General features: G+C 46.9%; 1 protein-coding gene across 1 annotated transcript in view; it reads right to left on the bottom strand.

Moving 5' to 3' along the window:
• Positions 1-16247, bottom strand: part of ANTXR1 (ANTXR cell adhesion molecule 1) — a 228112-nt gene that overhangs the window by 61604 nt on the left and 150261 nt on the right. Inside the window, exons 14-16 of the mRNA XM_036263300.1 lie at positions 11159-11200; positions 2668-2763; positions 1300-1467 (exon numbers count right to left, since the gene is read on the bottom strand). Coding sequence (XP_036119193.1) covers positions 1300-1467; positions 2668-2763; positions 11159-11200 — 306 coding nt within the window. The remainder of the gene's footprint in view (positions 1-1299; positions 1468-2667; positions 2764-11158; positions 11201-16247) is intronic.

Here is a 16247-nt window from a genome sequence, read left to right as displayed (position 1 = left end):
AGGTACAGATGGCTGCAAACGACATCACAGAAACACCCTTTCTTCTTCATCTCTGAGATTCCCTCTGGCTCCTTCCTGTCTGCATGCTTCACATCAGAAAATCATTATACGTGCACAGCTGTTAGACAAGCAGCTACATCTCGCCCACATCTTTCCAGAGTTCAACCCACTGCCCTGGGGGTTTTATCTTAAAAAAGAATCTCGCTGCTTTAAACACGGCAAACCAAAACGAAAAGACACTGCAATGAGTGTGGGCATGAGCTGGCTCGGCTGGGAAGAGACAGCCACCAGTAAAGTGTCACTCGCTGTTCAAAGGGTCATTTCTTTTGATTTCAGAGGAGAAGGACTACTCTAAAATGAGCAAATAACTCAGAGAATACGGGATGTTATTTTTGCGGCCGTTGGAAGAGGGGTAGGGCTGTTTGTGTGCGTGCGTGCGTGCGTGAGATGAGAGCTGGCTCTTACACTGTCTTTCCCCTGAGGCTTTGGAGTTGGCCCAGTGCTGTTGGGAGGCTGTAGACCGGAGCTGGGGGTCTTGGGTTCCAGACCTGGGTGGAACAAGGACTTCGATGATCTCAGTTTTGAGGGAGATTCAGGAAATGAAGAGGTGGGGACAGGTTCTCTCAGAGTGTTTTCAGCTATGGTTTTTCTCATGCTTTTTAACAACTGGCATGGGGCAGATGTTAACGGGCAAGCCTGAAGCGCAAGGGTATTGGTGCATCACATAATTCCAAAGACATCTGTACCCCAGAGCAAGGGAAAAGAGGCCTTCGGGACGCATGAACTGCCCCCTATGGTTCAAACTTCCCAATAAGCCAGAGAGATTTTAGGGTCTGGAGCTGTGAGGGGGAAGAGAGACGGTGGAGGGAAAAAAGGGGTTTTGCTCACAGCTAGTGAGAATGAGTTCTAGATCAACGGCCAGTGCAGCCCACCAGTGTGTGCTGGGAGGGGAGCGGCTCATGATACGGCAAGAGGACTAGAGATTAGGTTTTAAGGGGAATCCTGCCATCTTTGTTAGTTAATGGAATCGTCTACCAGTGGAATGAGATGTTACCGAAACCAAAAAATATCCTTTGGGGTTATTACCCAAGACCACTCTCATTGCACTACTTTGCTGTGGCGATTTTGAAAAGCCTAGTTCTCAGCCTTGATCCTGCAGAAAAGGTAAGTACCTGTACTTTGGAGCCCATGACTTGAGAAATCTGCTCTATTGCGATAATCTGGACCTTGGTTTCATGTTTCACCATGTCAAAGAGTCTGATTTTCACCCGGAAGTGTTTCGAGTGGGAAGAGACGCACCTTGATGGGAGAGTACCACTTCCGGGGGGAGGAGGGCCGCCGCATGTTGTTGTTGAGGTTCCGGGGCTCAGGGAATTCGTACTCCTGCTCTGGCATCTTGACTCTTGCGTTCTTTGCCTTTTCCAACTTAGCACCTTCTTCTGTGGAGCCCTTTTCTCCCCAACGAACCTAAATTAAACACCACACAAAAAACCCAATGACAAAATAAAAAATGATGCCCTCAGAGAATGGGGGTCACACAGACACGTGGGACAGGCCTTGCAGGTGCCCCCAGCCTCAGTTCCTGTGAGCTTTCAGGCCCAGGGGAGGGTGAGGTGTGGGAGAAGGGAAAGGGGGAGGGCTGAAGGAGCAGAGAGCAATCCAAGTGGATGGATATTTAGGGATGAGATGGTCCAGGCGGTGGGGGGGCAGCAGGTGCAAAGGCCTTGCAGGCCCAGGTAAGAACTTTGGATTTTGTTCCAGTGAGAGAAGAAACCTCTGGGAGGTTTGAGCAGATGAGCAAACATCTCTGACTCATCGTGGGCAAGATATGGGGGTGCACAGTTAAAAGGCTATACCTGCCTTTTCTCCACCTGATGCCTCACAGTTCACACCCCTGCCAGACCTCAAGCGTGAGTGTTCTCAGTTTGCTCGGGTTTTCCATTACTGAGTAGGCAGCACATAGATCTGAGCGAAATAGTCCTCCCTTATCCATGGGGGATACATTCCGAGACCCCCAGTGATGCCTGGAACTATGAATACTGTAGTCCCGAATCCTATATATACTATGTTTTTTCCTATACACACATACCTTATGAAAAAGTTTAATTTATAAATTAGGCACAGTAAGAGATTAACAATAATAACTAGTAATGAAATAGAACAATTATAACAATGTCCTGCAATAAAAGTTATGTGAATATGGCCTCTCAGAAAACCAGCATGAATTTCTTTTTCCTTCTCCACAATTTCACGGATTGAAGATTCATTCTTATGATAGATCTTAACAACCTCAGCCTATGATTCATTTTCTTTCTTAGTAAGTCAAGAATTTTTACCTTTTTGCTTAAAAAGAAACATTTTATGGCTTCACTTCAACATGTCCAAATTGCCAGCATTACTACTCTTGGGCTCTGGGGCCATCATTAAATAAAAATCAGTGTGGACACAGGGACTAAAAGGGTGATTTACGTCCCGGAGGGATGGAGTGGGACAGTTTGAGATTTCATCATGCTACTCAGAATGGTATGTAACTGAAAACTTAAGAATTGTATATTTCTGCAATTTTCCATTTAATTTTTTGGATCATAGTTGACTGCAGGTAACTGAAATTGTGGAAAGCGAAACCACAGATAAGGGGAACCACTGTCCATTCAGCTGTTCTCTTACCTCCATCCTTTTAATGCCTCCAACACCTCGCCCACCATAATAAGAGGCATCCACCGTCGGCCACTTTTTCTTGGGCAGACCATCGTCATCTTCCTCCTGCAGAGAGAGTGTGGACATGAAGGAAGCAGAGCACTATTGCTTGGAGGTGTGTCCACCATGGCAACATGGACAACATGGACAAATGGTGAAACCCAGGGTTCCCAGTGCCGGGGCTTTGGGCAAGTCACTTAACTTTTCTAAGCTTATTTTCCTTCCCAGTAAAGTAGGAATAAAAGCAGTACTACCTGGTAAGGTTGTGGCACAATCCTGGGACCTGTTCTCTTTGGCATTTCTACTGTTTTGTAGGTAACTCACCTACTCCCTTCTGCATACTGATAACTTGTGGATTTATATCCCCATCTCTGACTCCCGTGAACTCTGTTGACTTGACACTGATGTCAGCTCCTGGGGCACTTACAATCATCTCAACCATGCGTCAGACAGAAGTCCTGATTTCCCCAGCGAGAACCTGCTTGGTAGTCTTCCCCACGGACTGGGAGTCATTCCTGAATTTTCTCTTTCCTTCACTGCCTCTCCCTCGCCCCAACTCAATTTGTCAGCAACTTCTGTTGCCCTACTTCTAAAAGATCCCAAAGCTGTGACTTCTCCAACTCCAACTCCACCGTCGAACCACCACATTGGTCCCAAGTCCCCACAAGCTTTCTTCTGGATACTGCGGTAGCCTCCTGACTGGCTTCCCTGCTGCCCTCTTATTCATTCTATAATTCCTGTAATCCATTCTCCACAAAGCAGAATAAAATCCAAACCCCAACCCTGCCTTGCAAGCTCTGGCCTTTGCTCACCTCTCCGGCCTTCTTCCTCCCCGTGCTCCCCTTCTCCCTGCTCCCCTTGTCCTCTCTCTGCCTCTCCAATGCTCGGAGCACAGTTCTGCTCGAGACCTAGGGACGAGCCCTTCCCTCATCTAGGAATACTTTGTACTTAGTCTGCTCGTGGCTGGATCCTTCTTACTGCTCCTCAGAGAGGCCTTTCCAGAACATGCTTCAAAAGTAGCCCCAGTTCCTTCACTCTATTAATCTGTTTTATTTTTAGTTATGGACTTCCTTAAGGCTTGATATTTATTTATTGTCTGTCTCTCCGTGCTGGAATGTAAATTTCATGGGAGCTTCTGTTTGCCATGTTTACCACTGTGTTCTCAGCTTTTAGAACAGCACCTAGCATGCGGTAGGTGCCCAAAGATGGTCTGTTGCATCTGCCAGATAAATTAAATGAGATATTCAAATAAAGCAGTAAACTCAGTGTCTGCAACTTAGCCCAGTGACAGAAAGTTAGCACTTATTATATTTTTTTAAGATGAAGGGAGAAAACAAGAGGAAATTTCAACTGAATGGATGGGAAAGAGAAGAATAATTAGCAAAACTGCTCCTCATCCCTGAAATTGTTCCTGCCGTGGGGAGAAAGAGCTCACCATCTACAGCCATGGGTGGCTCACAGGGCGGTGGCATGACTTCCTTGGGTAGAGAAAGGAAGCTTAAAAAGGGGAGTTTGCAAAGCAGGCGAATGAGCCAGAGAGGACAAAAGTGCTCAGAACAAGCCTGCTTCCTGATGGCTTTGTGTTGGTGGCATTTGGGGACTTGAGGCCTTAGTCCTATGTAGGGCTGCCACTGTGTGGAAAGGGGAGTCCCATGCAGGAGACAAGATACAAAGCACAGGCAAGTGGTGTGCAGAAGAAAGACCAGAGCTAGAGGTGACAAACAAAGCAGTTAGGCACTGAGACTCCCTAGGCAACATGCTGTAGGATTATTTTGAAATAAAAAAAAAAAAAGAACATGTCTTAGAGGACGGTGATCACAGCAGATCAGAGGACTTGCTATTTTGGCAGCTGCCACTGGGGCTGGTCTCTCTTCTCTCTCTGTCTTTTTAAAATAGATGTGTCCTTCTTCACATGGGACTGTGAGTCTTGAAGGCAGAGAGGATTCTGTTGACCTTGTACAAAGCCTGGTGCACAGTAGGTGCTCAATAAACACATACTGAATTTGTGATCACCATAGTTGAATTTATGTAGGCTTTACCAGGTATGGGCTAGTCACTCTTCTAAATGCTTTACGTGTATTGACCCCTTACACAATGGGCAGTGAGGTAGGAGGTGCGATTGTGCCCACTTTCAGAGGAATAGAGAGGGTAAGTGACTTAGGCCACCAGCCTGTTTGTGGCAAAGCTGGATTTGAGCCTGGGCAGCCTCATTCTCCTTTAATGTTTCTCCGTGTTGGTGGTTCTGGCTTTTGGCCCTTTGCATTTTGCTTTTCCAATCATTTAATGATATCAAATAAATGCTAGTTCTCTACTTCTTACCCCTTGTACCTACTCATTTTAAAAATGCATGCCTGTAAAGCATGACAAAATAAAAAAGTAAAAACAAAACTCCCCAAATAATAAAATAATTCACAGCATTTTGCCTTATGCTATGACTTTAGAAGGCCTGTGATGTCAAACCGGGGACCTTAGGCGTCCGATGTGGATGGTGAAACTGGACCGCTGGAGGCAGATGTGTGTGTCTGTGAGTCATCCATGTCATAGCGCTTCCAAAAGCCTGGGCACCCCTGGCCTAGGGCCATTTCCAAAGGAGATAACTAACATTATATCATCCAAAATGGAACACCAAGAACATAAGAGACTCCGAGAGAATAGCTACTTTATTCGATAGGGAACTGAAATGGTTTGATGAGTCTCCTAATTTCTTAAACGACCGGAAGGCAAACATAAGAGACCATCTCATTGAGCCTTTCCATAGCCCGGAAGAGGAGAGTTGGATTCAGGGGAATGAAGATACCAATAGGGGTGCAGTTCTGGTCTGGTTTCCTGATGCCTAGTGTCCAGGATCTGCCCCCCACCCCAACTTGCACACCCAGCTGCCCTTCCTCACCTCTCTGCCCCCCTGGCCCTGGACTTGTGCTGCCTCTGCTCCCGGGCTGGGCCTGGGGGGGGGGGGGGCAGCCTTCTGCGCATGTGCGGGGCCCTTCCCACCACAGGAAATGCCAGCACTTGAATCAGCTCCGCACGCTCCGGATCCACCAAGCTGCCGGCTAATCCCCTGACCCGGGCTTGCCTGCCAAACTCAAACAGCAGCAGCAAAGACAGCGAAGGGCTCGGGGTTTGACCGAGGAGAGTCAGAATTTCCCTGCAGTTAGCGCGGCTCTGTTTACACATTCTAGAGACGGGAGGGTTTTGCAATCTTCGGATGAGGGGAATCTTTGATGTGGCCCAAAACGGATGGAGTAGAATCAGCCCCCAGCAAGCCCACTAGGAAAATCGGCAGCACCCGGGGTGAACTACATCTAATAAAGTGCAAGGGCTCTCGGCGAGCTCCGGCCACACTGCCCTGCCAGGCTGCAGCAGGGAGGGGAAAGCCACCAATATAGGAATCCCCCGTGATCATTGGAGGACAGATGGGTAGACTGACTTGCTTTGTGTGAGCAGAGGGGCTGGTGGGCGGCGGGCAGAAGTTGAGCAGGCAAGAGTGGAACTGAGCTCCCACTAAGCCGCCAGGGCCACCTGAGGAGAGGCCCCTGAGGACCTCCCGGCAGTGGGGGTGACAGTGAGGCCTCAAAAGAGGCTGTTTCTTCTGTCAGGAGCTGTTCACTGGCTGCACTGTGTTGTAACCATGGACTTTTACCCCTGCAGTAAAAGTCCCCACGCAGATGGCCTTGTGCCAGTGCTGCCTTGGGGGCGTGCAGGAATCGGTTTGTGACATGGTGTCCAGCAAACGAAGAAGAGGAGACATCACAGGAGAAGCAAGAAGCAGGAGTCAGTGGTGCCTGGAGAAACAGCAGAGACTGGGGAGGGGTGCTGGTTTCCCATCAGGGGAAGTTATGTTTACATCTTAAAGGATGTGGTAGCCCCAGATGTCCACTGGCTGCTGTCTGGGGCACACAAGTGGCAACACATTTCTCAGATGGTAGAGGCCCATCTGACCTGCTTGTCCTCAGTCACACTCCTGCTCGAGGAAGAAATAGCTGTAGACTCGGAACTCAGATGCACACATTGGGTTAGCCCCAGATCGGGCTAGTCCTGTGCTGCCCTCAGACACTGAACTTTTTTTTTTAACCCTCACCAGAGGATATTTTTTTCATGATTTCAGATAGAGAGGGAGGGAAAGGGGGAGAGAGAAACATCAATGTGAGAGAGAAACATGGATTGGTTGTCGACTGGGCTAGGCATCAAACCCAGATATGTGCTCTGACCAGGAATCAAACCTGAGACCTTCTGGTGCATGGGATGACGCTCTAACCCACTGAGCCACACTGCCTGGGCCAGAGAGTGAACTCTTCTGTCTTTCCAATCACATCAGGCCTTTGTACCTCTCCATGCTTCAACATTCACAGCTCTGCATGCTTGTAACACTCGCCCCCCACTTCTTCTACCCATCTTTTAAGATACAGCTCGAATGTAACCTGCTCTGTGAAGATCTCCTGGACTCTCCAGAGAATTCAATGCTCCCTTCTTGTGTTCTCACAGCTCCTTGTAGTGACCTTCCCTCCCTCAACAAATATTTAACTATTAGTCAGTGATTAAGCAAAGTGGGGAGTAGAAGGGTGGGATCTCTGATCCCAGGGCTGCCTCACTCCTCCATAGAGACTGTGCCCTGGACAACACCACAGGCCTGATGTGAACAGCTCCCCCTGGAGTTGTGCATATGGTAGCCCTCTTAGACTCAATCAAAAGTTCTTTAACATTCCTGTTCTCTGATAACCAGATGGCCAGCTTGACCCAAATAGGCTCTCAAACCCCAATTTGCTGCAGGTACCAGAGGGAACTATCTATGGAAAGGAGAATGTAACCGAAACAGAATCAAGCCCAAGGAAACAGTTTTAAATCAGCCTTCGAATTAATTTAAAATTTCAGTGAACTGTAACACATCTTTAATCCTTCTGATACGCCCCGATAGCCTTGAACAAGGACCCTTTATTTGTCCATTTCTCCATTCACTCACTCCAGCCACCGCAGCTGAGGCCCCTGGGCCAGCACAGTGCTATATTTTAGAAAAAGTAAGAGAATGCAGCTGTCAACGTGGTCGTTTACATTTATAGAGGAGTAAGTTGTGAGGGCGATGACATGAAGTAAGTAAAGGACAAAGGCCACAGAAACCCTTAATCCCAGGAGGCTCTGAAGGGCCGAACCTAAACTAGAACTGGCTGTCTGTCTCATCTGAAGGCTTTGGGGATTAGCCAGGGAAGTCACCCTCATGCTCAGTCTTGGAGATTAATTCCTAGGAATTAATAAACTGAAAAATCCAGCAACACTTATGTTTGTAAATACAAAAATTCCAAATGACCTAAGATGTCCCTGTCTGAGCTGCCCAACATGTCATAGCACCATCATACCTGCCCACAGGCACACATGACTAAGCATGATGCAACAATTTTCCTGCATTCTTCAGTAAAGAATGGTGTGTTTATTGGTTTTTTTTTTTTAGAAGCAATGTATCTTCTTTTAACTATTGAAATATTGAATGCTGAAGTCTGGGCCTGTTCTCGGACTTGTTTGGCATGTACACGTGTGTGTGTATCAGTGTACAGTTGATGTCCACTGGAGGTAGCCTGGCCCTTCACCCCTCCGAGTGGGAGGCTACTGTGGTTGTGTAGACACAGCTGTGAGGGGCACCAGGACTGCTGCTCGCTTCTAGACAACTTGTATAATTTTTCCATCACTCAGTTACTTTCATCTAAAACATTCTTGCCTCGAAGAAATTGTTAGGATCAGTAAGCATGATAATAAACCTGGAAATAAGTTCATCATTCAAAGGTAGGTGCTTATTGTTAAAGGGATGCCCTACCCAGTGCCAGTGCCTTCAATACACATCCTCTCCCTCTCACAGAGTCAGGAAATCCATGGACGATGACTCTACTTAGAATAAACCAGCAGCTGAAGTACTTCATTACTGAATTCTCCCATAAACTGCCAACTATTTGGAGTAATGAGAGACTTAGTAAGGAATCCTCACTTTGCTGCCAATTAGAGAAGAAACAGCCCTCTGAGTTGTTAAAACTGAGCTTCCTTGCTTTTGTTGAGATCTCAAAATTTCAAGTAATTTTCCTTTGTCTCCCTTTATAGAGAAGGATAACTGTTGGTTGCATGGAATCTCAAAAAGTCATGACTTTTTATATCATGCACACTGATATTCCCTATAAAGAGGATCACCGTGAGTGCATTATAAAGTTGTGTTCATTCTTGAAGGTTAGTTGTTTAAATAGTAGCTATTCTTCCCTTGGGATACGATGCTAATAGATCTGATGAAAGTTGAAATAACCGATATTTAACATGTTCATATATATGAATGGCAGAGAATGTGTGACTTCATATAGCTAGTAATTGAGTGTTATACAACATGTTAAGCTCTTTGGGGATAAGTCAAAGATTAATTAGATATAGGTCTTGATCTTTAAGTAGCGAATGGTCTTAAACTTTGACGCAGAAGGAAGAGTCAATGAAACACCTTGGGAATGCAGAGACGGGAGAAATGAGAAACGAGCCTTGATGGAAGGAATTACAGTGTGGCTTATAGAGATAGTAGCATATATGAGCTGTGCTTGAAGGATGGGTGGGATTTGAACCCAGGGAGCTGGAGTGGAGAAGCTTGTCTAGATTTAGACTATGATTTTCGGGGCAATGTATAAAATACTCTGTGTGGGCTAAGTTACATTATCTGTTTCTGTGGGATTTCTTTATTATTTTCTGCCAAAACACATTAGGAAGAAGACAGGGCTGCTCAGCTCCTGGGGCCAGGGGACCCCCACGGCCAAGGCACACGCTAAGGGACAGAGTACCTGCAGCCCACCCTACCAGCAGGGAAGCTCGTTTAGGTCTAACCCCCAAGCATCCCCAGATTGCCATTCTGTTTCAGAAACCAGTTCTGTTTTCTTTAGGTGAAACTTCTCTAAGAACATTAGATGAAACTGGAAAAACTTGACTACTTTTCTTGCTTTCAGCTATTCCTTCTTGGTATTTTTCTGGTTTGAGCTTCTCCCCCCCACCCCCCAGCCCCCAAACATTGTGTTGTTGAGTATAATAGTTCATTCTACACACACTTACTGAGCTGTTGTGTGTGTGCAGTCCTGTGCTAGATGCTGGGGTCTGGGGTAAGCCATACCCCCCCCAACGTATTTCGGCCACAATAGCTGCCACATCACCTCCCAAAGAGCCAGCACCAGAAGAAAGGGCAACAACTCCCATAGGACATAGTGAGGGGGGGGACCCTTCCCTCAGGGCAAACAGAACCTCACCAAGAGAGTTTCTTGACCCAGTTTTTTTCTGGAAGTGTAAGAGACAGCTGCACACAATGGAAACACAGCCAAACTGGAACCTGTAGAACTAAGCACGGTGCTTTCTCGAGAAGGATTAGGCAAAGGCTCTTGTGGATGTAAAGAAGGTTTTTTCCCTCCCCTCCCTCTTCTTTCCACAGCAATGTAATTTCCTCCCCTGATTTCTGGGCAGGAAGTTAGCATTCCAACAAGATGTGCTTTAATTGATGGCAGCTATTAAATCCCTTGGATTACATGCATATGGTTCAGGATATAAGAGCCACATGGAATTTTAAATTTAATCATTATTCTTTCTGTATGTAGGAAACTTGACAAAGGCATTGGGAAGAGGAATGATGAGGGCGTGGTGCTCGGTTTGCACACAACCCATTGTCCTTAGGGATTGAGGACAATGAACTAGAAACTTCATCAATATAACTTTTGGTCTCACTGTGTTTTTCATCTGTATCCTGGTTTCTAAATTGGTGAGTGTTGCGTCCAGTGGGGCCAGCTCTCCCAGGAGTGACAAGAGGACCAGAAAGGCCCCTGGCCAGGCTCTCCTGCCCCTGGATGCTCCTCGCCATCAGCCTTTAATGCCTCCACTCTTTTCTACCCCAGGAAAACTGCTCACTGGCCAGCATATGGTGGAGTCTAAGATACTGTTCTTCCTTCAAATGAAGAGGATTTGAGAGCAACACCAGGACATTAGCATATCCCCTTACAACATATTTTCATTACTTTCTGGCAAATCTTTAGGTAACATTGTTTTAAATTAAAGAACGCTTCATCAGGCTGTTCCTAGAATCACTGATTTTCCCTGATCTGCACACATAAAGCATATATCTCTGCAGGGAGGAGAGGTCTCTAAAGTGTCTCTTTTAGAGGAAAAATCAGTACCTGGAGCTCCAAACAACTGAACTGATAAAAATGTTTATGGTTGCATCTCACATTTTATCTTTGCTAGGAGAACACCTTCTGAAACCACCTGTCTGTAACTGCCGGATTCATTTAATTCCTGTTCATCTTTGATCAGGAAAGAGCCAAAGACCTCCCCGCCATGCTGCTTCATATGCGCTGGGAGCCTGGGCCGGACTTAGCTCTGCTTTGCAGGGGCCAGAGTCTCAGGCCAGCCCATTCAGCCCTCTGCCCCATTCCACCACCCCGTCCATCTGGCTACACCTTGCTCGGTCACTCACCTCACTTTCCTCAACAGGGGGTGGAGGGATCTCCTTGATAATCTGTAAAGAAAAAAAAAAGAACACGTCAGTGGAAATCTTCAGGCATCTTCTTTCCAAGAGGCAAGCTCTCAGGAGGTGCCTTGGTAGTGTGGCCATAATTACCATAGTACTAGGCCCAACCCAGGCAGGCTTAATCAATGCCATGATACGTCTTTCTGGGCAGAATAGCTCAGTTAGTTACAGCATGGTCTAGGCTGAGAGTTCCATTCTCAATTGTGTCTGTTGTAGTTTTGTATAAAGAACAAATGTTTCACAGGTAAGAGTTTCCTCTCTTACCCCAGGTAGCTATCTTGCAAATTTATTCACTCATTTATTCATTCAGTCATTCATGCATGAAATCACTCATCCATCCGTCTGAACAGCTATATATTTAACAAACAACTGTAAACAACAGAGGTTAAGATGGTGTTGCAGAGATGAGTCTTGTGTGGACCACACTCAAGCTGTTGGTAGTCCTGTTAACTGTCACTGGCCCCAAGTGGTAGCCATCAAGAGAGGGTGTAGAGTGTGATGGTGAGGCAGACTGATTTCCAACAGTGGGAAGTAAAGAAGGGGTAACCAGGGATTTTTTTCAGGGCTCTGAAATTTAAGGGGTTCAAAGATCTATATAACAACATTATAAGACTGTATTCTGCAGTTGCCCTATCACTGGGGCTGAAGAGAGACATGTGGACACTCTGGTGGGGAGCAGTTGGGAGCCCCTTCCAACCAACAAGATGACGAGTGACACATGGGAGGACAGGGAAGGAGGACAGCTGGGTGGCAGTAAGCAACCTCTCCTTACTCTTGTCCTCAGTTTGCACACCCCATTCATAAAGGAAAGCCCTTGCAATTAATTAGATTTCGTTTTTTACAAGGCAGTTTGGCCAGTATCTACTGTGACTCTACCATGTCCTTTGATGGCTCCCTCCTCTCATCTGAAGCTCATTATTGGACTTTGGGTCCCCTACATACAGTCCTTTTCCTTAGGGGAGTCTGGTAAATATGAAGCTCTCCAGGTATCTTTTGATATCTTAGCGTCAGGGTTAGTGTGGACCACTTGTGGATGCGTGCTTGGGCATTGCCCACTGGACCAGTTCCTTAATCTTCTAGTTGGAGGGCTTTCCTGCCTGCATGGCAGACTGCATACCAGGCATCAAGCTCTTCCCTACTAAGCACACATCTCCTTTGACTTAATAATTATTCCGGGATCTCATTTGGGCTCTGATTCCCACTGTTATCGTCCAGGCAACCATTCTCTGTGATGTCATCTTTGTATGCTGAGACAGGCTTCTGACTTGAGGCTCTGTGAACACCAGCCAGGGGACTGGGAGTCCAATCATCTAAAAGGACACTATTCAATTAATTAAGAGGCAGAGGCTCAGGCCTCCAGGGGTTTCAAACCATCATTTCATCTGCCTCCACTTCCTGGCCCTTGTGGGAAGCCTGCTGAAGGCTTCTGGGAAGCACTGAAGCCATGATTTTGCTCACCCACTCAGCACTGGCTCCAATTCCTTAAGGCAATCTCGGAGGAGGGCCATTGCTGCCCAGCACTGATTTCCTATCATCCCAGAGGCACTGGTGATTTAAAAACAGGAAATGCCTGGGAATGGGAGGGAGGGGTGAGGTGCTGGGGACAATGATCTAGAATGTGTCTCTCCTTTTTGGGCAGGGTTAGGGAGGGGAGTGAGCGGAAGCAGGATATTTGGGAAGACAGACAGATGGTGACAAGGATGCTGTGGGCAGTGTGCATGGGAAGGACCCTGGGTATGTGGTGTTTTGGTGCAGAGCAGCTGAGCTTCTGTCTATACAGGGCTACCAGCTCCCTCCCTTGCTGCATGGCAGCACAGTGGAGTTGTCAGAGGAACCCCAGCCCTGTCTTTTTCTTACTGTGAGGATTTGACAAGTCCCTGAACCTCCCTGAGCTCCACTGTCCTCATCTGTCAAATGGAAACAGTTGCATTAATCTTGCCGAAATTGAGTTGTGATGAGCAGTGATGTTTGTAAAATATCTGGTATGCAGTGGGTGCTCAATTGATGGTGCATGCTATTGTTATTATTCTCCTTTCCCTTTCTTACAGTCTCAGTGTCTTGTCTTTAGTATATCTTTTTTTTTTTTATCCTCACCCAAGGACATTTTTCCATTTTTGTTCAGATAGAGTGGGGAGGGAGAGAGAGAGAGAAATATTGACATGAAAGGGACACATTGAGTGGCTGCCACCTGCATGACCCAACCGGGTCCGGGGACAAACTGCAACTGAGGTACGTGCCTTTAGCGGGAACTGAACCCAGGTCTCTCTGGATCACAGGCTGACGTTCTAACCGCTGAGCCAAACCGGCCAGGGCTTTATAACATCTTTAACAAAGGTTTCACTTGACACCCGTACATACTAAATGGCTATGTATGGTCATTTCCAGATGGAGCCTCCGAGAGGCCAGAGCTTCGTCAATGAGCGAGACAGGAGGCCGGTGTTCAGACAGTGGCCAGGGCGCCTGGGTGTGCCAGGGACTAAGAGGGGTCAGCAGCAATATGTTTCACCCCATATGTGTAGGCATGTGCCGACTGTGAGGAAGGGCAACACCAAGTGGTCCACCGCTCAGACCAGCCCATCTGTGGGTTGCCATTCAAGGTAACTTACTGGGTATTTATTGACTTCTACATACAGCAAAACACAGTGCCCAAATACTCAATTTAGTATTAATCAGAAGTGGATTAATTTATAATCTAGATTCCATGCTGACACCCCGTAAGTTGGCCATCTGAGCTTCTGGAAAAATGCTACCATGTTCAGATAAATAGGATTGAGGCACCTCCAACCTGGTCTCATTGGTTGGGTGTCTGGCTCTATTAAGCAGGAATGAGAAAGAACTCTCCCTAATGCTTTGAGCCCCACCCCTTCACCTCCTCACCCCCATCACCGTCTGCTACTGGGGGCAGGGAGCAGCTCGCCCATAGGCTGGCAGGAGAGTGTTTCAAAGTGTGATCTAGATAGGCTCATTTGAAACCTTGAGATGATCATTCCAAGCCTTGAAGCTGGAGGGACTGTCTGCAAGGGAGCAAACCCTCCTGCCCAGACCAGCATACAGAAGTGACCTGGGCACAGGGACATGCCAGGCCTCTCCACCTTACCCCCCGCCACCCAGGGCCATAGCCCACGTGTCGCCTGGAAGAGCAGGTGGGAAGCAGCCTGCGTTTCCCTCAAGCCCCCAGCACTGCTGCAGCCTCCTGTGCACGGAGTGGCCCAGGGCTCAGGGATAAAGGCTAGCTGCCCCACCCCCACGGGCCTGCAGGATGTGGCCACCCCCTCTCCACCTCACCCCGCTGTACTCTCCCTTCACTCTCTGTGCTCCAGCCTCTGCGTCACCTTGCTCCTTCCATGCACCCTGCTCCTTCTCACATGTAGCACCTTCTTCCTAAATGCTTTCTATCCCTTCCTGTTTTATCTGCACACACCCTGGTCAACACCTATCCATTAGGTAGATCACCAGTAAGTACACCTCCCCTGGGAAGTCTCCTGTGACCTCATAGGACAAGCAAGGTCCTGTTTATGGGGTCTCAGGTAACCCAGTGTTTTTTTTTTAAATAGCATTCTTATTTGTAATTAAAAGATTATTCGCATAATTCTTCCAGCGAGTATGACTAGAAAGTATTTCCAACAAGAATGCAAACCAGAATCCACAGGGCACTACCAAACTTAGGCTCGGTTTGGCCCACTCCCTTCTCAGAAGGTTCTAGGAGCTTCCTCTTGGTTGTGGGCGGGCTCTTTGGCTCCTTCCTCATTAGAAGGAACACATAAAAGATGGATAAGCTTGAAGAAATCCTTAATACAATGTTTAAAAGGAAAATTCCTCAACAAACATATTTATCAGCTCAACATGGTATAACCAAATGACAGTACTGGGGAGTAAATCTGGAGACATTTTTCATGTCTCCTCCACCTACTGACATTTTTAGCTTCAATGCTGTGGATGGGCAGAGGTGACCATCTGCCTCTTTGGCGAATGCTTAGAGTCTCTTTGGCATTAATGGGTGGGTTGGTGAAGTAAAAGAGGGCAAGAAAAATGAGGTGGAATGCGAAACTTCTGAATTCTATTTGTGTTTCTTTGCTACCTGAACTTTTCTTGAAACCGTCTTTGCTGTGCATAGGGAGATATGCCTCCTCTCCTCACTTACCCATGATTTTAGTTCTGATTTTATGCATCTTTGTTTAGGTAGACATGAGATGGGGCCAGATCTGACAAAGACTTTGTATGGGTAGAGGAAAGAAAGCCAGAAAAGATCAGGTAGAATCTTATTCAATTGAAATCTTACTGGCAACAGCACATCAAAACAAAATCAAGTTTTTTTGTACACCCCTGAGTTTGGCTGTTGGAAGTGGTCATGATGGGAGATATGGAGATCTAGTTAGCCTGGCATGAATACAGTAGAAAGGTCGCATATGCCCAGGTCCTGTTTGACAGATGGGAACTTTACTCCGGTTTTACAAGTCAAGTTCAACTGTTCAGGTCTCCATAAAGCTCTTTCTTAAAATTTATTTTATAAAACATTGGGTGAAATAAAGCACCTGGTAAGTTTATTTTGTTTGTTTCTACTTCTCCGGAAATATCCAAACGCAGCTCCAAGTATGTATGTTTTTAAAATATATATATATTCACACACACATATATATACATATTTACTGATTTTTTAGAGAGAGGGGGGAAGGGAGAGAGAGAGATAGAAACATCGATTGACTGCCTCCTGCATGCCCCCCACTGGGGATCGAGCCCACAACCTGGGCATGTGCCCTGACTGGGAATTGAACCGGGACCCCTCAGTCCATTGGACTGCGCTCAATCCACTGAGCCACAGTGGCCAGGCCCTAGTTTGAACATTTTGATCCTTGCCACTTTGTTTGTTTTTGCTAACTCTGCTGCAATGGAATGCAGAATGCAGTCTACCCAATGCAGAATGCAGTCTACCCAGTTTTTAACACGGGCACCTCATCCTACCCCCAAGTGATAGCCACATTGGCTCACTGGACAGTCCATTTAAAGGTGCCAGTGAGGGCAACATGCTGCCTGAGGA

Source organism: Molossus molossus, unplaced genomic scaffold (assembly GCF_014108415.1).
Source record: "Molossus molossus isolate mMolMol1 unplaced genomic scaffold, mMolMol1.p scaffold_m16_p_15, whole genome shotgun sequence".
NCBI lineage: Eukaryota > Metazoa > Chordata > Mammalia > Chiroptera > Molossidae > Molossus > Molossus molossus.
This window is presented reverse-complemented; position numbering and strand designations above follow the sequence as displayed.